The sequence below is a fragment of the Platichthys flesus genome, chromosome 11, assembly GCF_949316205.1.
Source record: "Platichthys flesus chromosome 11, fPlaFle2.1, whole genome shotgun sequence".
Lineage (NCBI taxonomy): Eukaryota > Metazoa > Chordata > Actinopteri > Pleuronectiformes > Pleuronectidae > Platichthys > Platichthys flesus.
Genome location: NC_084955.1, coordinates 7,133,578 through 7,154,271, shown reverse-complemented (window position 1 = coordinate 7,154,271; position 20,694 = coordinate 7,133,578). Strand labels below are relative to the sequence as shown.

General features: G+C 41.4%; 1 protein-coding gene across 2 annotated transcripts in view; it reads right to left on the bottom strand.

The window, feature by feature from the left end:
* Positions 1 to 6,937: 6,937 nt before the first annotated feature.
* ascc3 (activating signal cointegrator 1 complex subunit 3) overlaps positions 6,938 to 20,694 on the bottom strand; it is a 124,460-nt gene continuing 110,703 nt past the window's right edge. For both annotated transcript variants that reach the window (XM_062398890.1, XM_062398891.1), the window contains exons 37-42: positions 16,793 to 17,017; positions 14,110 to 14,261; positions 13,361 to 13,511; positions 11,127 to 11,333; positions 9,477 to 9,652; positions 6,938 to 8,570 (exon numbers count right to left, since the gene is read on the bottom strand). In XM_062398890.1, the coding sequence (XP_062254874.1) occupies positions 8,423 to 8,570; positions 9,477 to 9,652; positions 11,127 to 11,333; positions 13,361 to 13,511; positions 14,110 to 14,261; positions 16,793 to 17,017 (1,059 nt within the window). In that variant the 3' untranslated portion in view covers positions 6,938 to 8,422. The remainder of the gene's footprint in view (positions 8,571 to 9,476; positions 9,653 to 11,126; positions 11,334 to 13,360; positions 13,512 to 14,109; positions 14,262 to 16,792; positions 17,018 to 20,694) is intronic.

The following is a 20,694-nucleotide window of genomic DNA, read 5'->3' as shown; positions in this document are numbered from 1 at the left end:
GGCGTCTCCTCGGGTTCACAGACTGGGCCTGACCTGTCCTCTGTCACTGCCAGTCCAGGTGACTCATAGCGGGCTTCTCCTCTACACGGACCCGGAGCTGCTGCCCTCCCGCTCGGCCTAAAGTCCGCGGGGTGACCGCGCTCCCATGTCTCCAGGTGTTCCCGAGAAGGACGCGTCTAATTCCTGGAGGTGTGCGGACCGAGGCGTTGCTCCGCTCAGCCCATCAGAGGTGTCAGCACACCGGGCTCCACCGCAGCCTCGGCGAGGGGAGCTGTGGAGGAACCGGGAGGAGGAGACGTCACACAGAGAAGCTAGCTCACCAGGAACTATTACAGACACTTGTTTGAATATTTACACATACAACGAACGGCTATATTCAAAGTTATATTTAATTAAGAGCCTGTACTTGGTTGTTCTCTTACCTGAGGGCAGATACAACCGGCAGTTCACTAACGTAGTGCCTGTTTGGCTTGAAAGTGTCCGAGAATAGTGTGCGAAGCCCCGGACACTCGCAGATCCTCCATCCGAAGTGACTTTATGGATCCTGGGTCTCCTCAGCGGCGGAGGCTCGGAGTCCCGCCCACCGCCGGCACCTCCACTCCTATTGGACGGCTGGATTGTCTGTTCGCATATCCATTGGCTACTCTCGCTAATGACGCAGCGCATGCCGAACGGGGATTGGCTGGTGAAGATGTTCCCCTCTTTTTCGATCCAAAGAGGATCGAAAAATCCGCTCGGAACCTGTGCGCTCCCTGTTCCAGATAATACACAGACCTCCTTTAAAACATCTCCCCTTTAAATCAAATATTATACAGAAACAAAACACACATTGAGTGAAGATTATCTATCTGTGAGTAGTTCTCTTTCATTCGGCTCCCATATTACACTATTCACTTCTACTAATATGGCCTACTTTCAATTTGTAGGATTTTTTAAATTGTTAATGCTGCAACATGTGATTTTTTGGCAGTGGAGAGTTTTTATACACGTTCATTCCACCAGCACATCCTAACATACGATGTAAAGAAGGTTTCATTCGTATAATGAATAACGTGGAGAAGTGAAGAACAGTTGTGTTTCCTAAAGGTTTTGGATATTAATTATATTTCAGTGGAGACACAGGCATCTAATCTGACCCGAGGACTCGTGTTCCTATTGTTCAGCCTGATATAAAAACCTACGTCCTTTAAATACTAATAAACAAAGACGAGATTGGTTTTAAACCAGTTCAAATGAAAAGTGAGAAGCTGCTCATCTCATTATGGGACCACATGATGATGGAATTTACATGTTCAAGGGTGGATTTTTGCAACATATTTGACCAGTTTACGAAATTAAGGGATTAACTCATTAATGATCATCACGTTATCCATACCACTACATGATGTCATTCAGCAGGCTACAGATGATTGGCCTCATTTCCCCTGTTGATTTAAAAAAGCCGACCCTATGGAACAATTTATTATGAATCATTATAATTCAACAATATTTTACATGCTATTATTTCAAATGTGAAGTGTTTTCTAAACTTGTTCTAACTAGAATGGTGATGATGAAGGTAGAGTGGGCACCCAGCACCACGTCTTTCTCTCTCTCTCTGATGGATCCAGTCTGCGGGGAGGAGATCTCTCCGATGCTGAAGGCGCTCGAGATCTTGACGCAGGTTTAACCTTCGCGTCGACTCCACATTCACTGGTAATTGGACTACACGCGCCTGTGGACCATTTGGACCTGACAGTCTATAACGCTCCATATGGTGAAGTGTCCCTCCGAGCAGCTGGACCTGTGGCCGGATCGTTCATGTTGAATACATTGTTAAAAGATCTCTTTTATTTCCCTCAGAATCACAGACGCACACAGAGGATTCTGCACATCTAAACATCTCTTCTTGAATGCTGAACCATCAACATAAATACTTGTTATATATTATTATATTACCATGATTATTGGCAGACTAGGTGTATGTGTAAAATGAGAAATACTTTGTGAATCTGCATCACTTCAACACATCATCATCTGAAGAGGAGCCTCCTGCTTCAGGACTTAATGTGGAAGCTCTGTGTTTTAGATGAAAGGTCCCTGTGACGTTCAGTGGAATCACCAGCCTGCACCATGAAAATACTGTAGAAACGGACTCAGTACATTTGGACTGAAGTTTGAAACAATTTGTCTAACAAACACCCAAACAGAGAAAGAAAATCGTAAAAGGAATTACAAATATAAACGACAAATATAAATTTAATGAGGTCATAAATATTGTTAGTAAATAATATCCAATTTTTTCACTGCACATCTCAACCCTCAAATCAGTTTTTTTTAACAATGGCTACCAAATATCAACATTTTAATTAATGTGTTCAAAAATAGGCCTAATTAATTATATGCATAAATACAATCAATAGGTATTGTAAATATTTTCATGATTTATTTGTTTTTCAAACTGTTGTCATGGATATTATCTGCCAACACCATGGTTCACATTCCATATTCATCACTCTTTTAGTGCATCGTTTTTTTTGTTATAAAAACCTTTGATATATTTCATAAAGAAAATACAGAAATATGTCAGAAAAATCCAAACGCAAATGATCAGTCATTGTTTGATATCTGGACTTGATAGGGTTAGTTATATTTATTGATATCGTATTTCCTCAAAGGCTGAATGATGAATTTCCTGTGAGAATGGACTTCTGTTGTTTCTCCGAGCTGCATTTGAGTTAATGCCAAGGGACCAAATGTTATTGAAACTGTATCACAGGACGGCTGTGGCTCAGATCATTAGGATTTCAGGATCATTTCTCTCAAGCTGTTTCTCAATGTGTCTCATGTCTTTTATTGTGACAGGGAGAATTAAAGTATCTAATATTTTATTATGTATATGTTTTTGTTGTACACTGCTGAAGACGCTTCCATCATTTAAAACATTTAAAACAAAAGTATTAAAAGCACAGGTCAAATGAACTATGGCTTGATTCCATTTAGCTGCTCCAACACAGTGTGTGCATGCTGGCTCACCGTGTGGATGTGTTAGTGCATGTGAAAAGAACAGAGCCATCACATGACCATGACAAGTCAAAATGTCCACTGTTAGAATGACACAGTAATGTCTCCTGCAGGGTTGAGACACAAGCCTCATTTAAACAGAGACTCTTGGATAGTATATGGTATAGAAGACCCCTCATTATACCAGCTGTGCTTGTTTACACTGAAACAAACAGAGCCGGTAATGCTGTGTGATTAGACATAACGTGAAAGACACCATGCAGAGGCTGTGTCTGAACGACCCATTCACTCCCCCCCCAAATTCACTATATAGAGACTTCTATGTAGAGGACTATATAAGACAAAATCCTTTGGGACAATCTTTATCTGTAGTTGGTCATGACGTCACTGTCGTGGAATTATGACGTTAAACAACTATAACTTTGGCAGGTGGAAAATCCCAAACCAGATTTTAAACATTTAGTTCACACTCTTAACTTCTGGCCACATCTCAGCAGACTTCAAGTTAAAAAGCATTTTAATGACAATTTTTAAATATAGAAATAAGTTGTTTGTCAGAGTTCTGTGCTGCTCTGCTCTTATTAGGTACTTTAACCACCTCAGCTCACATTTGTCTGGTACTGTTAATAAAAAAAGAACTTACACCATCAGAGATATTAGGGACATATGCTAAAACAAAACCTAAACAAACTCATTGGTCTGTGACAATGCAGGCAAGTAGAAAACCTGTCAGTCTTTATCCTGCCATAGTTTTGATAAGAAGAAACAGAATCACCGGAGAGAGAAAATCCGAGCCCTGCTGACCTCTCTCCTCTCTGCCATTTCTCTTCCTGTCAACGGCGTGAGCACAATGCATGATGGTATACAGCTCGGTTGGTGACCAATGGACGTGCACTACTTTTCATGATGCATTGTGAGAAGCAACAATTTCACTATCTAGGAAATTCCACCCAAGGTTTCGACAGCACTGCATACATGCAAATTCACCGTATCGTGGTAAGTGAGAGCTTTGGGACTGTCCTGCTATGACTGCCCTCTGTTTTCCTGAGATGGTGATCCAGCTCGGTGACTCTGCCGCCCCCCCCCCATCCAGTGTTCAAATCTATGGTACAGAACAATGTGGCGGGGAAAGGAGCCACATTCCTGCCTGGATCAGACTGTGTGAAAGGCTCTGAAGACATACGGGTGCAGGTCGGGGTGATACTGTATATGAGGGAATTGTTTTCATATCAGCAACTGCAGTTTTTTTTCGGGGGGGGGGGGGGGGGGGGGTTTCGTACGATATTACAGCCACGTGTATGAGTTGTCTAACACTAATCGCAGCCTATCATCAGGATCTGAAACCTCCAGTGATTCTCTTATATTCGGCAGCAGCTGAATTATTAGAGCCAGCACTGACATTCCATGTGGTTCATTTATATTCACGATGAGACGCAACCACCGCAGCTGTGCCCAGCTGACCGGGGCTGCTGCTGCTGCTTCACTCCAGAGAAGTGGGGATAAATAAGAGCTGCACATCGCTGAAGACTCAACATGTATGGCCAACGCAGGAAAATTTAAATTAAGCATAGGAAACAGAAGTGAGTGACACAAAGTTACCGGGTGGGATGTGATTGTATGAGTCAAGCTAAATGGTTACCAGGTTCATCCTGTGGAGCTGCATACTGACGCTGTTGTGTGGTATTTTCACTAAATTAGCTTTTTCACAGAAGCCATCTTTTTCGGCTTTGTCATAACTAAAGTCCTGTGTTTACTTAACTTGAGTGTTAACTACTTATTTACTCATGATTTGATGTTAGTGGGTGCTGTGAAAGTGGTTTATACCAGCATAGTTTACTCAGATTATTCCGGTAGAGCGTCTATAGACAGTAAATAAAGATGGATGTGTCTCCACTTCCTGTCGCTGTACAACAAAAAAAACTAAATATCCCAGATGGAGCCATGGTACAGAGGTCCCACCGATCTATGCCCTCAACCAATGAAAACTCTGTCTCAGCTGTCAATCATGTCTTTTCACCATGTTTTTACTTATCATATGCAAATTGATCAGAAACATGAACATGCATCACTGACATTAGAACTACATAGAATGACAAACAATTTGGTTTGAATTTTTAGTTTGGTCTATGTCCCATCTGCCAACACGGAGGAGATCTTTACTGCAGCCTGCCACCAGGGGGGGATCATAATGTTTTGGCAATCCTTTTGGGAGCTGCCGATTTGTCAATCTTTATATACAGTCTTTGATCTAATATTACATTTAATTTCCAATTCACTCTGGTTGTGTACATTTTTATGCAAATAATTTTTTGCTCATTTTTAAGAAGATACAATTTTAATTTACACGGGTATCCCATGATCTCATTCCTTTGCACATCATTTGTGCAGATTTATAGAAGCAAAACAGAAATCGGCGTTTCGTTATCACTATTTATCCCATGTGTGACAGCTTGAGAATGAATGAAAAGAAAATAGTTAGTTCTTCTTGCAGCAGTAGGAACAAATGGTGTGCAACTGACTCAGGAGTTTGGAGACATTTGAACTTAAATATGCTTGTGAGACCTGTGCTTGAAAAATCTAATGTTTCACAGTTGATGCAAAAATATAATTTGTCTGCATCTCATCCGAATTTAGGATGAGTGTGAAGACTGACTCACTCAGTTAATATGACCCATTTTCACTCATTGTCTTGCAAGTATAGGTTTCTCTGCTTTTATAAGGATTTAATTCTTTGTCATTTACGACTGCAGCTGTCTGGGCCCCCACAGCACTTTAACAAGGGTTGAAGGATTCTGGTAACCGAACACACAAAACAAAGTGAACATTATCAACATGATTTGTAACAATTCTAGTTTTTTTTAAAAGGTATCCTACATGTATACAGGTCCACTGCTCTGTAATCGTTGATTCATGGACAACAGTACCGATGCAACAATTCAATAATACAAACATTCCCCACAAAACGGAAGGATTTTAAAGCCGTTACTCAATTATTTTCTACCTCAGTGTGAGAAGCATCTGATTTGAAGCCTTTAGTTGGGGACACTGAACAGCTGGAGGTTCCTGGGTGATGTCCCTGGATGAAGCACTTTGCACCCACACACACTTTCACTGAAATCTCTGACAAGTTACATCAATTGCCTTTTTTCCCGTTTGACACAGTGAAACCCAACATGCTGCTATTTAACTTGGAAACACTGTTGCAATTAAGACTTTTGTTAAATACACAAAGACTATTCCACACCTCATTATGTGTCTGGAGGTTCTCTCGGTCTTTTCCGTTGTGAACACGATGTCTCAGAAACTAATTGAGGTGTTTTCTTTAAACGTTCACTTGGACTGAAGAATGACTTGATTTGATTTTGGCCAAAAGTCACTGTCGTGTCACAAAAAAAGTTTTTGGGCCATAATCAGAATTCACAGGCTAATTATGACTAAAAACTCCTAAACCCTTTGTGTTGCAATTCAGTGTGTTTTGGTTGTCCTTCCATCTGCATGTCCGTTGGTCCATCCCATTCTTCCGAATGCGATCACTCAGCAAGGCTTTTTTATTACATCATGCACTAATGTCCATTTGAGCTGGAGGATTAATGGATTAGATCCTGGTGGTCAAAGGCCAGAGGTGGAGGTCACCGTGACCCCAGGAAACACACTTTTGGTCATGACTCCAGATTTCATACGATACTTGTTACAACATGCACTTAATGCGTTTCATTAACTTTCTATCAAGTCTTAATTACCAACATTAGTCTGGACAAACATGCAAACTGAAAGTGAAGCGTACAGCCACATGGCGGTGATTCTAGTTCCATGTGTTGTTTCAGGAGGACTACAGGCTCCTCGCAGAACTTAACCTCAGGCTTAATCCTGAACCTATCGATGTGGCGGGTCAGGGTGCGGTGCCGTCACAGAGAAAACAATATGGAGAAAGGGGTTGTTTCAAGGTGGGTTTATTGATTATTCTCAGAACCGTGTCTTTGTTTGCTCCTCCCCTTTTTAAAGAAAAGAAAAGAAAAGAAAACATAATTTCGGATATTTTCAAAAATCTTATTTCTGGATCAATCATCCATTTCTGATCCGTTAAACACACCAGCAGTGAGTCATACAGAAAACAGCTGATGTGTTGTTCTGTCGAGCTGAAACTGTTACGCATGTTGCATTCTGCCAACATCACATCACGTATTATACAAGTTGTGTATGATAGTGTCCAGGAACATTGCAGTTTAGGTTATAACAAATTACCAGTAGAAGTATCCAGTAGAATGTGTTACAGTCAAATTGCAGCATGAAGACAGGTTTATGATTTGAATTCCCTGGGTGGTGGAAACACTATAAGACTACAGTGAATATTTATCAATTATATTGTGTATTTTCAGGCCAATCAATATTTGGTTTTGACAGGACGCTCAGGAAGCACTTTTTATCCTGGGTCTATGAAAAGAAAACAACTGGCTTGTTTACTCTGGACTCGTCTCTGTCATGTAGCTTTATTGGAAGTGATCTTTTTTTTTTGGGAGTAAATGAGGAGCTCAGATTTCCAACTCAAACCCCAGTGGCACACAGAGGGGAAGTGAATGTTGGACTGCTGGGACGCCTCCTACAGTGGATGTGGTGGTTGAACATGTGGTGTCTTCATCAAAGTAGAAAAGACAACACAAACGACAAAGGGAAACACTGGATTGTCCAACAGTGTCTGAGAGCCCATTTCAAAAGAAAGGATTTAACAAAAGGGGCTTCCACACATTTAGTTGGTCAACCTTACACAAAGGTTGGGCAGAACAGTTAGTTTTGTTGGTACAATCAAGTACAACACCATCAATGAACATGGTGAGACTGTGAAAGTGTTATTCCAATTTGTAGAACTCCCGAGGACAAGTTGCGTAAACCAATCCCTTTCAAACATCTGGAGGCTTTTAGTCTCACAGAGGTCACAGATGAGCGTGAAGAGGAATCCCGGAAACTAAGGACTGCCTCTGTTCTTCAAAGTTTAGCAAAAGAAAACTTCATTCATTGTGGATGGGACAGACTGTGGAACACAGCATCCATCAGTGATGATAATGAATCTGCTGAGATGTGGCCAGACGTTACACACTTTAACGTTCCAGCTCACAGAGAGCAGTGCAGCAGCAGTTTGCCACCTGATATGACTCAGTGTTTAATTAGGTAAAATGAAAACATAAAATAAGTATAAGAAACTAAAATGTCACTTTCTTCACTGGTGCTAAATAATCTAAGAAAATCTGAAATAAATGAGGCACAAATTTACCTTTTTTGCTAAAGCCTTAACGGACCAGAATGCAATGTGGTCACAACACATAAGAGATGAAGGCCACTGTCAGTGTCAGAAAGATCAGTGACGTGTGCGGTAAGAACCCCTCCTGTAACTCAGTCACACAGTCACAGAGTCGTGTTTTGTTCCTCAGCTGCGGCGCAGGTCAGTCACCGAGTCGGACACCTCTGTGTTGACCTGGGCCGTGATGCTGGCAGGTGTTACATTCAGGTGGATGTCGTACTGCTGGTCCACACCCAGGTAGCTGTCACTCATCAGGTACAGCGTGTAGATGCACCTGAAACCACACGGGTCAACAGTTAGAGAGTATACATGGATACAAAGGCCTGAAAGCAAATGCTGTTGGATAGGGATTCATTTCACTGGAGGCCTTACACTACAAAGCCATTTTGTTTTCGTATTTCATCCTTTGTACACTAAGTTAAAAGCTAATGCACACAGGCTGTGCTGTTCATTTAGCGTCACAGGATCAACGTCAATGGCACCAAATGTGAATTCCTCCACTGAAAATAGTTCTCACTAAATGCACTGTTTCCTCCTGTTTGACGGACATTTGGTAATAATATATTCTAGCTGTTTTATGAAATGCTTTAAAAAATAACACTTAGTACTATTGAGCTGTTTTATGAAAGGACTCAGCCCTGCCACAAGCAGGCCTCAGCGTTCAGAAAGTATGAAGAGACAGATGAACACATTGTTGGGTTTTATCTTTAAAGTGGGACTTCCCACAGTTCAGATCATTTTATGAGGCGGGGAATTCAAAGCAGTAAAACAATCTTTTCAAATTCTGGAGAAATGATTGATGGTGCAAATGATTTATGATGTAACGCAGAGTCATTGCTTTTCAATATGAATTAATCAAGCAGACATTCTCTTCTGCCAAACATCTCTCAGAAGTCCATGATATTTCATGAATTTAATGACGAGTAGAGACCATGTCACAACCTGCAGCTTTGTCAGAAACTGTTGAACAAATGTGTTGGACTATAAACCTGTGACAACTATGAACTGTGACTAATCCAAAGTGTCTGGGAGACGAACGATGCAGTTCAAATAGTTTGACCTGCAACTGGTCCGGAGACTAAAGGTGCACCGTGGACTGGTGCACTCTTCCATCTGAATGATTGTATCTGGAGAGTGTGGATATAGCTTGTGTTTGTGTGTGGTTTGTTCAGCGTCTTACTTCCCAGTCTTCTCCGGTGTGTAGAAAGCCACCGACATGGACATGCGGTTGCGCACGTATCCAACCCGTTTGACCGCCAGCAGCTCCTTGCGATCCACCTCCCCCAATATCAGGAACCAGCCTTCATCCTTCGCCTTGGGAAACCTGGGAGCCTGGGCCTTACTGTCCTGCTTCCTCTGAAAACAACACACACACACACACACACACACTGTATAGTCTGACAGTGCTGATGAGGCTTAAACATCTACTATGTCTGTTTCATTTGATAATGAGACCTCAGCTGAGGTGGCTCCTTGTTATTTAAGCATGAACAAGGTCTGAGACATATAATCTTGAAGGGGAAACTCAAAAGACACTGTGGAATGTGATGTTAAGCCAAACAACATCATGCAGCTGATATAGAAATCAGATGTATTATGAAAAGTAAGTTTGTTGTCTAATGTGAAACATGAGTGTATAACAGGCCCAAAACCCATAGACCCTTAGAGAGCAGTTTTTTTTCCAATAAGAGGTCAATTAAATGTGTTAAAGTCAAAACAAATGCATTGACCAAATCAAAACACAAACTCCTGAATCGTTCTTTCTTCTCGCGAGAGCATAAGATTGAAAAACTGTTACCAAGAGGAACTCGGTAAAAGTCATAAACCACTTTGACTCCAAACTGTATTTCTTATATTCGAAAAGGCTGTGCACCAAACTGCAGCCACGTTAACGTTTGCAGGGGTCGTTCAAGATACTTTCACAAACCAGCCCCCACAACGTTCTGGAGGCACAACACTAAATCACTGCAGTGATAAGTAGCCACAACATCTGAAGATCAGTATATCTTTCTGAGACAGAGCTGCATCTGTGGCCAACATGCAAAGCAACCTGGAGAAAGGAAACCGAGTTAAAAGGAGTAAAAAGATAAACTGCAGCTTTATCAGGAGAAGAGCTGTTCTATTCTCATTTTTTAAATAATTACTTAAATGTTTGATCTCTCTTTGTTTCCTGAGGTCTCTAGAAATCAAATGAAGTTTAAGAATCAACGGCTGTTCTCCAAAGACACTTTGAAATCTGATTTGAGAAGCCAGAGCTTCCAGCCTGAGATGCATTTGTAGAAATCAGATTGGAAATGTAATTTGGATCCTTTTGCCGTCCAGACTTTCTAAAATCAATCGTATAATCTGCATAGGCTAAAAAAATTGATTCGGGCCGACAGCCTGAACATGGCCAAAGTGAGATTGTATATTTCTACTTAGCAGCTGTGCGCAAATCAACTGATCACACCGATTCCATATATGAATTAAAACAAACATTCATAATATTTACCCTTTCAGCTCTGTTTTGTTCTCCACCAACTCACGAAAATAACATCTGGCTGCTCATCTGCTAAACCTCCGCTGTGTTCACCTGCTAGTTGCTAACTGTGTGTTTCACAGGCAGAGCACAGTGTGTTGTCACTGAAAGTGGCTTCATCACTACCAGTGACCACATTCACATTACATCTGTCACACTTGTCACTTGATCTATTCTTAATATAAACATATGGATTATTGCACCTTCAGGTTAGATAAATTATATTTGAATAAAAACAGATTTCTATCATGTAAACAGAGCTAGCACTGGTACATTGTAGTCTCTCGGTGGAAGGTGAGGAGACATACTGACCCTCTGTTGGCCCAGGTTGATGCGTCTCAGGGACACGTGCAGGACGTACTCCTGGTCAGCGTGGACACGCAGCCAGCGGCTCTCGTCTCTCAGGTTGGCTCCAGCTGCAGGTAGACGGATCTCCGTTTGCTCCTGCTTCTCCTCCCACCAGCCCTTCACACTCATGTCAACCTCCAGCACTGGGAGATGACTCAGGAAGGACCACGCCTGACAAGGGAGGAAGAAGATGGTAATGAGGAGGAAGCCTTTCATATCATGTTGTGATGAAAAGTAGTTTCTGATGACAAATTTTTGCAGATTTGTCAATAGGACATTAAGCGGAGAGGGAAGAGCCAAGCGTTATACTTTTTATTGAAAAGAACGATGACTGAATCTAATATTTTGTACCACTTGATTTGAGCTGATGGACAGTTTATTTAGATGAAGTCATTTAGTGTTCAACATACTGATTTAGAAAACAGACTGGGGCTTGGTCCTGGTTTGATCACAGTTTTTGTCGTCTAGTATGAGACTGTGACATATCAGGTTTATGAGTATAACAGCGTTATGTTTTTTTTTTCCGATGAGCATTTAGTCCTGTTGCATTTCATGTTCACACTGCCTCATTACAAATAAACCAGGAAGGCGAAACACAAAGTTGTGTTCATGGCTGATATATAACTTACTTATTGGACAATATACTCACAACTTTAAGGATACATAACCATAAACATACATAAATGTGCTCTACTGAATCCCATGTGTTCTACCTTCTCAGTCACAGAGAACAAAGAAATAAAAAAAGTATCATTATTCAACCAGATAACAACTACCTAACAAAGTTAACAAAGCTAAGCTAAAAAAGAAAACTGTTTATCATTAAAGGGAACATCCCCACTTATTATTGGAATATGTCCACACGTGCTCCAAGGTGGATATGGGTCAAATCGTATCGTTGGCTGGTAGAATTTTGAAACTCGAGTGCAATAGTGCATAATTCAGATTGTTAATTTCCAACCAACTGTAGAAATGAGATCTGCATGATTCTTCAAATGTTCTAATATATCAGAGAAGTGATACTCAGGAAAGTCACAGTGAGTTTTAAGAGGGAGTTGGTGTTTGATGGACAGATCCATGTGGCAGAGGAAGTCCTGTTTGATAAAACCTTAATTCATTCTAACAGACACTTCTCTGGTCCTAGGAGCCTATTAAGTGTTTTTAATGGAGAATTTAAGAAACAGTTGATTCAACCCAAAAGCTCCAACACAAAGAGGAGCTAAAACCTACCAAGATAAGGCTCAAACAGTGTAACAGGAGTAGAAGAGGGTGTGTGTGTGCGAGTGCGTGCATGTGTGTGCGTGCGCTTGTGTGTGTGTGCGTGCGTGCATGTGGCAGTGTACTGAAGGCTGGGAAGAGAAAAATCTCTTCGGTTCACCCAGCAAAAGCTATTTATATGAGGATTACTCTCCCTGAGCAAATCAGACAGGAACACTGCTGCACATCTAATTATTTAATTAGAGAGGCTGCCACACTGCGGGGGCGTGGGGGCAGTGGTGGAGTAAAGGTGGGGAAGGGGGAAAGCGGGGACACTGATTGGGTGAGGCCACAGGGTCTGCCGATGTGCCCGGACACTCTCATTACTGCTGCAATTAGCACTTCAATTGGAGCTGTAAACCCCATCAATGGAGCTGTAATTGGGGATCCTGGAGGTACCTGCGACCACACTGGGAAGACTGCTCATGGTACATCAATGATAATGGTGTGTGTGTGTGTGTATGTGTGTGTGTGTGTGAGAGAAATTGTGTATGATCTGCATTAACTAGATGTGGGAATAGGTCCATCCTGCAATATTCAAGTGACTGCATCTCACTTCTCCGCTCTAAACATCAATTCCGTTTGCAAACACCAAATTTATTTCTGTTTTTAATCTCAAGACAATCCAATGCACTTCCTGTGCCAAGTCTGGCTGAGATTAAGAGTCATCTTAAAACCTTTCTTTCTGATAAAGCTCATAGTTAGAGCTGGTTCAAGTCTGCCTTCTATAGGTCTAGATTGTCAGGGGACAAATGACGAATGGATCTTCTCTTTCCTCCTCTACCTCTTCCTCATATTAATGTCTCATCAGTCCTGTATCCTTCATGTCTGTCAGACTTTTTATTTTATATAAATACTTGTGTATTTTTTCCTTGAGAAAAGGTTTTTCTTTATACACTTATGGGTTATATATTTATATATATATATTAAACCAACCTTACCTGGGCGATCTGACTTGAATTGAACTCTTGTCCGACAATAGCAGCGAAAACACTTTCATTTCCATTGCAGGCGGCAATCAGCTCAGGAAGTCCTTCAATTGGTCCATTGTAGCCTCCTCTGTCCCTCCTCTCCTTCCTGTTTGCCCACTTCCTATAGAACGATTGGGAGGAGACAGAAGGGAGAAACTCTTGGTCATCAGGCAGCATCACAACCAATCCTGTCCCACCACACTAATGATATCTTTCAGCACCAGACTGGCAGCCTCCTCCATTCTCATCCCTCTCCCATCCATACCATTTTTGCTGGGTTGGCACAGCCTTATTTGACACTGCAGCATGCAGGCCTGGAAACGCACGTGGTGTGTGCATGGACAAACTACTGTAATCTGCTTTGAAAGTTCTCTCACTAGGTCCAGTTTGTGTGAGGGCATTTGCTCCTGTGTAAGAGTAACTAATGTTGTTTGCAGAGGTCTACACCTGAAGGTGTGAATAGTAAGTAATTGTTATCAGCTAGTAATGATGCATATAAAACGGAAATACTATTTTGTCACTACAACAGCGTTAAAGCTACATCAAGAGTTCTTAAGAGGCTGTTCAGATATCAATGAAACATGATGAGATGTCACGTTCACTGATTAAAAGTCAATCTAAAACATCAACATGGCAGATTTAGCCATCTATTCGCGCTAGCTACAAACGACTGTATGGACATTATAGCTGTACACCTGTAGTGGACGGATGCTGTGTACCTGAACAGATAGAGGTCTTGTTGTTCCACATGTGGCAGTGTCACTAATGAGGAGTCGTGCAGCCAGCGTCCCTGAATTATCATCTGTACCAGGTTGCAAATACCGAGGGCTGCAACAAGCCAGCCTTCATTTGCAACCACATCCAGCATCGCCTGTGGAGAAGAATCAGAAACAAGTGTAAAATTAAATCACGACTGATTTTAGAGTTCTTATCCTGCAGTCCTTGGGTTGGGATCAAATTTGTTAAGTTTTTAATCTAAAATGGCAACCTTGTAAACTCATATATGTTCTTATTACTGTTGTAGACTAAATTGTAAATAGATACAGTTTAAATTTTTGCACATCTACCCTCAATAATCCAAACTCTGTTATTCACAAAATACAGTGGTCGTTTTTGAGACTTCATTTTCCTTTAAATAACATTTGGACAATTACAACCAGGCTGCCATTTGCCTTTTAGTAGAAATAGACACAAAATACTTCTTTGAAAGAAAAGGTGTATCATCCAAACACAATGAGGCTATCAAAGCCTACTGGTGACATGGCACTGGTCGATCTAATAACCCTGCCCTGCTGGAGAATAAAATGCTCCTAACACAGGAATCATTTTCAGACATAATACAAGAGCTGAAGGTCTGCATGTATCTCTGGTCTGGCTAGAAACCTTTACTGGCTTGCTAACCAATGTTTAACATTCCAGCCAGTTGCACCATCTATTACAAAATATCTTCATTCAATTTCAGTTTCAGTTTCAATGTGAAATGTATTATCAATATATAGCATTTTCTTGAACCTTGGCTCATCGCCTTGTTGTAAGAATCCTTGTGAAAAAATTTGAGAACAGGCAGATTGTTTACCGATAGATATGTCAGCTAAATGTTGTCCAGGGACAACAAAAGTCACAGGTTGTGTTCACTTTATGTACCGTGTAAGTACCAATAAAAGAATATGTTCATTCAATAAAAAAAACCATAAAGTAACTGAGGACCAGAACCCTTTCAGTAAATGGTAGCAGGAGGACACCAGAGAGGTAACCACATCCATGAGCCATGCAATATCACTGCCAGATACCCAGCATGGAAAATCACAAGCACATGTACATATATACACACACACGCACACAAACAGCCACCCTGAGCTGTGGACAATGGTTTACAGACGCACAGACATGGTCCTAACTTCAAACAGTACATACAAGAAACTGAATAAACCCCATCTAACACATCACATCGTCGATGCTAAAGAATCTGATGGAACATGCTTCATCGATGAGGTCATGGGGTTGTTGTCAGAGCTCCTCGCTCCTCACTTTCTGTTTTCTAAAAACCTCGCCTCCTGCCACTTTCTATAAGAACACGACTAGAGCCATTTTGGCTGCCAGACAAGGAGAAACCTGGAGGTTACATTTAACCTCTGAGCACCGTGTTATTTATGGGATAGACCGCTAAGTTCAACTACAAATCACCTAATAATGTTGAACATTCCCCTCTCTCAGCTTCCTCCACAGCAGCACAGCCTGTGAAGATCTTTTTTGTTTTCATGTGCAGCACATTCTTCAAATCTTTATTATTTATTCCTCATGTTTCCATCATTTAACTACTCAGCAACTAGGTAGCGTGCACGCTCCTGAACTCACCTCACTGGGAGGCTTAATGAACCAACTCGCACATCTGTGTGAACAATGGGTTTCAGTGCAGGCCCCATCAGGTTAGACTGCTACGATAGAATTAATGCTTTTATCAGCACCTGGGAAGATTTTAACTGACTTAGTGAAACTTTTATGTCCATATTCAGATCTGTGAACAGTTATATTGTTATATAAAATCATCTCTACCATGAGTAAGAATTGAATCTAATTTAACAGTTTAATCAAAACGATTTCCCACTGAAACAACAAATATATACTTAACTTTCTAGATCATCAGATCACACCTGGCATTAAAATGTGCCTTTAGTGAACACTGGTGATTGGATCTCATTACAACTGCATAATTTCTCTCCACAAAGAACATGGTGTGAGTGAATTAATGCTTAAAGTTGTAATGAAGTAAAATTTCAGTCAGTGTTGATATTGTAAATAATTAAAGGTATGTTAAAGTCTGATTGTAAACAACACATTCATTATGATCTGTAGCGAGTCAGAGAACATAAGATGCAAGTTTTCCTTCATATGTGGCGCAGAACACATTTACAATTAACACTGATAATAGATGAATCCCTGCACCTCTGACCTCTGAATTATGTCTGAGTGTTCAGATCGCACATGTGTCCTCAATGCATCTTGGGTGTGTTCACACCTGTAGGTAGCTGTCTAAGGATTGATGTTGATACCAGGTCCAAACATGGTCTCAAAGTCTTAGGCCAACTGCCTGAATATCTTTTATAGCAAATTCACACATTCTGCCAAACTGTTTATTCAATTTTCCTGTGCATTGAGTCCTGCAAGTGTTTACACCGCAGATCCACTATCTGTCATGGCGCTTGAGACATGCACATGGCCCATGGAGAGAATGTGTTATACTTAGCCAATGTCACTTGCAGCACCTGTAGTACCAAAAACATTTGAAAGTTTAATGCTTTTCTATAAATGTTCCAAAAGTGATGCCTAAAGGAGGAATTAATCAGCTGTCAATCACATTAGTAATGTATGGCTGCTGTGTATCCGGTGCACTGTGAACCCTACCTGACAGATTCGGATGGCGTTGTCCAGCACCGTCTTGGTGTCGGTGGTGTAGTCGCTGCACGGTAGCGGAGCGTGGCTGAAGTGGGCCTGCAGCAGCAGGTGAGTCTTGGTGTGGGCGCTGTCGAAGGAGTGGGGGTTGACCTGCAGTGGGAGCTGCTGCGCCAACTGGCTGTTCAGCTGGTCCTCATTGTGTCTGACGGGCAACTCGGCGTACTCCTCCGCTTCCTGAGAGACAGAGATCAAAAGTGAAACCACAGCACGCTACGGTCACACCTTTTAAATCTGAGCATCTCTATCAGCTGCGATTGCCTCTCCACTCTTTACTTTCAGCTTTTCCTTCCACACAAAGACTATGTGGCGTCTTTTCACCAGATCTAATGACCTGCTGGTAAAAATCTACAGAGGGTGCAATGAGATTTTGACGTCTTCAAATGATTTTAACAACATTTCTGAATATGCAAGGACACAGTGAAGACCTGCAGTGGGCCATTAGGTAGGTAAACTGATGCTGATGGTCCATCAGTCTCCTCTTTGTGCTGCCGCTGTGCGTTCAGCCGTGTTGGTCATTGTTATACAGAGTGATGCACGGACACGCGTGGCTCCGCTCCTCTTGTTCACTCCAGTTCAACTTTGGCTAATGTACTCCCATCAACAGGCTGTGCTGGAGGCATTTGTCACAGCCTCCCCCTGCCCTGGATTGTTAAGACTCCATCCATCACTGACCAAAGCCAGCGTTTCAAAAGCCTGGACTTTAGCAGGGTGGGGGCTGGGCTGAGAGACAGGAATAGGAATCATCTCTGAATGATTTATCTTGCAGTGCTATTGCATATGGATGTGCTGGAGAGAAAGACTATATATCTTTACGTAGATGCAATTCTAACAATTCCACACGGCCTCACACCCTCCGACTGCAACATTTACTAAGACAGAGAGGGGAGGAAGTGCTTGCAGAGCCTGCAGGAGCTGTGAGGCAGAGAGGAATCAGAGAGAGTGGAGCTACGCAAACAAAAATAAAGGGAGGTACACACAGCTGAGACCTGCTGTGCGGGTCAGGTCCACAGTACAAGTGCTACAAAAACACATTTACAAGTTTTATAAAACTACACATTTGTGCTGGGGGTTATCCCTTGTGAGCAGAACTTGGCCAACATTTTTTGAAAAAGCAACAGCTCTACAGCAGTTTGTCAGAAAGTGGTTGAGTGGTAACCATCTTCACTTTTTAGTTTCAACGTTAGTTATCAGTAAATTGATGAAACCATTCATCAAACAAACATGAAAAACAATTTGTTGTTTAATTGTAAATTAATTATCATTATGTCTTAGACTGTTCAGATTCCTGTAAGTTGACAGCAAGAAAGATCAACTCTCAATGTTGTCTTGTCAAATTAACATATTTCTCTGATTGAAATGACAAACATTATATTAAATCAAATGGCAATTCAGTGTGATTATCATGCTTCAAAAAAACAGTGCGTGTGCATGATCATATAGAGTAAGATGGGGGCAAAGTTGAGGCAAGAAGGGAGGTAGCTACATAATTTGTCTCCTCTAAATAGGTTTAGCTAAATCGTGAGTTTATTTCCAACATGACTGATCATGTCATGTTTCTTGATTCATTGGTGCTCAGTGATGTTGCTGCTTCAAAGATCTCTGTAATAGACGTGGTGAGTACATTTATTACAGTGCCACTAGTCTTTACTAGTGTTATCCTTTCTGTCTGGATTCTTCCATTCATCTGGCATGTACATGTTTACAGTATCTCCATAGTGGTTTCAGCATCAGAAGTCCTCTGCACAAATGGAAGAACCTGGCAAAAAGGATGACCATCACAGCCGCACTTCATCAATCAGACCATTATGGTAGACTGGCTCAAAGCAACTTTGAGTTTAATGTTATATGAAGGCATAAAGAACTCTGGGCATGGCTTTCATCATCGCTATGGAAGCATGATGTAAGCAGCATAATGCTATGTTCTATATTTATCAGAGGCCAAGACAATGAGACTGGTGAGAATTAAAGGAGGAGTAAATGCAGACAGATACAGAGAGGTCCTTGAAGAAAACCTGATCCTGAATGCGTAAGACCTGAGACCAGCGATGCTTAACATCTCAATATGAATAGGGTGGAACAACCTCAGCAATACAGTAACTGCTGTCAGTTACAACATCAATGAGAAAAATGGAGGTTTTGATGCTTAATACATTTTGAACGATGTCAAAAAATATGTCTCTATTTTTCCATCATGGATTATTGAGTTGATTGATGGGGAAATTAAGTTGTATTCACATTAAGGGTGCAAACCTCTTCATAGATTCTAAGGGCGCTGTAAAGGTTTGACTTCCTGGCTAACTTCATTTGATGCAGTTTAACTTGACTGTTTGAAAACTGCCGTCTTAGGAAGCAAGAAAGAACAGAGGGACAAAGAGAGGCTGAGTGGTAGCAGAGTAATCAGAAAGAGAAACTTGTGTGAGGAGGGGGTGGGAGGTGGGGATGTAGTGAGGCGTGGGTGTTGCTCATTAGTGGCCACGCTGCAACAATTAGGGGGAACTGGAGGAGCATGCCAGTGCTTTGTAGCTAATAGAGGGGGAGTGGACGGGGCGGCGGGGTGACTGGCCTATTGTAACGCAGCTTGTTGGGGAGGGAGGCCGCTGAGCATGGCAGGCCTTGGTCTGCTTCCAACTACATGTGTGCAAAGGAGAGTGATGTTAACTGTCTGAGAGGAGCCTCCCCTCCATATGTTAGCATCATTACTGAAGTCAGGCTGTGCACAACAAATGGACGTATCGCAAGAATACAATCTAAACACACGCACAACTAATGTGTACTTCATTTTTTCTACCGACAGTAAATTATTCTCCCAATAGGGTGAGATGTGGCCCAGTGCAAACTGATAATTCCCAGTACATGATAGCACATCGCGCACACACCGGACGCACAAATACACACACCAGAATTATTATAGTCTGACACTTTGTGAACAAAATGTGCCTCAACACACATGATGACAGATAATCAAGGAAAGCATGCGGAAAAAAACAGATTGTTGCACTTTCGACAAAATAAAAAAAAAATTTCGACCAAAAAGTAGATTTCTCCCACTGCAGCAGCAATCATTACAGATATAGAAGCCCATTAGAGGCAATAGTGAAAAGGAGCATTTCATCAATCCCCCCTTAGTAAATGTGTGAAATTACAATGTCCTGTGTTGACCCAGCCAATCAGAAGCCAGCGTGTGAATGACCTCGCAGCTGGGATGCACGGGGTCAATAGGTGAAAGGAAGATGGTGCCCGATCACACTCCAGCTCCAGAATGAGCAGAGTTAATGAAGATCAGACAAAGGTGCTAATTCGATGGCAGGAGGTAAAGCATGTGTGTATACGAGAGCTGTGTTTCTACATGAACATTCAACGTAGCCTGTATTTTCAAATACCTAAAAAGAGATAAATGTTCCGAGGCATGTTTTCTGTGACTGATCATAGATCCACAGAGCATTTGTATAGATGCTAACGTGCTGTTACAGCGTCTTTCCATTCTTTTACACAAAGATCTCCAGCTGCTGAAGGCTGAAGAGATACAACGAGCCCCAGACATCACTGGGCTACAACAAAAAAAAGAAGAATATAAACAAAGTAAACTTTGCCAAGGTGAGTACTGGTTTAAAATAATTAACATTTATTCTGTGTTTATATTTAACAAAATCAATATTTAGAATATTGCACTAAAAATAGGTGCAGTCTTATTTTTCAGTTGCATTTGCAGCTAATGATTTTTTGCAGATATTAAATTGGAAAATTGTTTGTGAGAAAGAGATTCATCTAATTGCTTGACCTCCACCTAGAAAACATGAACCTCTGTTAACCTAAAAGGTTAATGAATACTGATATTATGAGCAAAAGTGTAG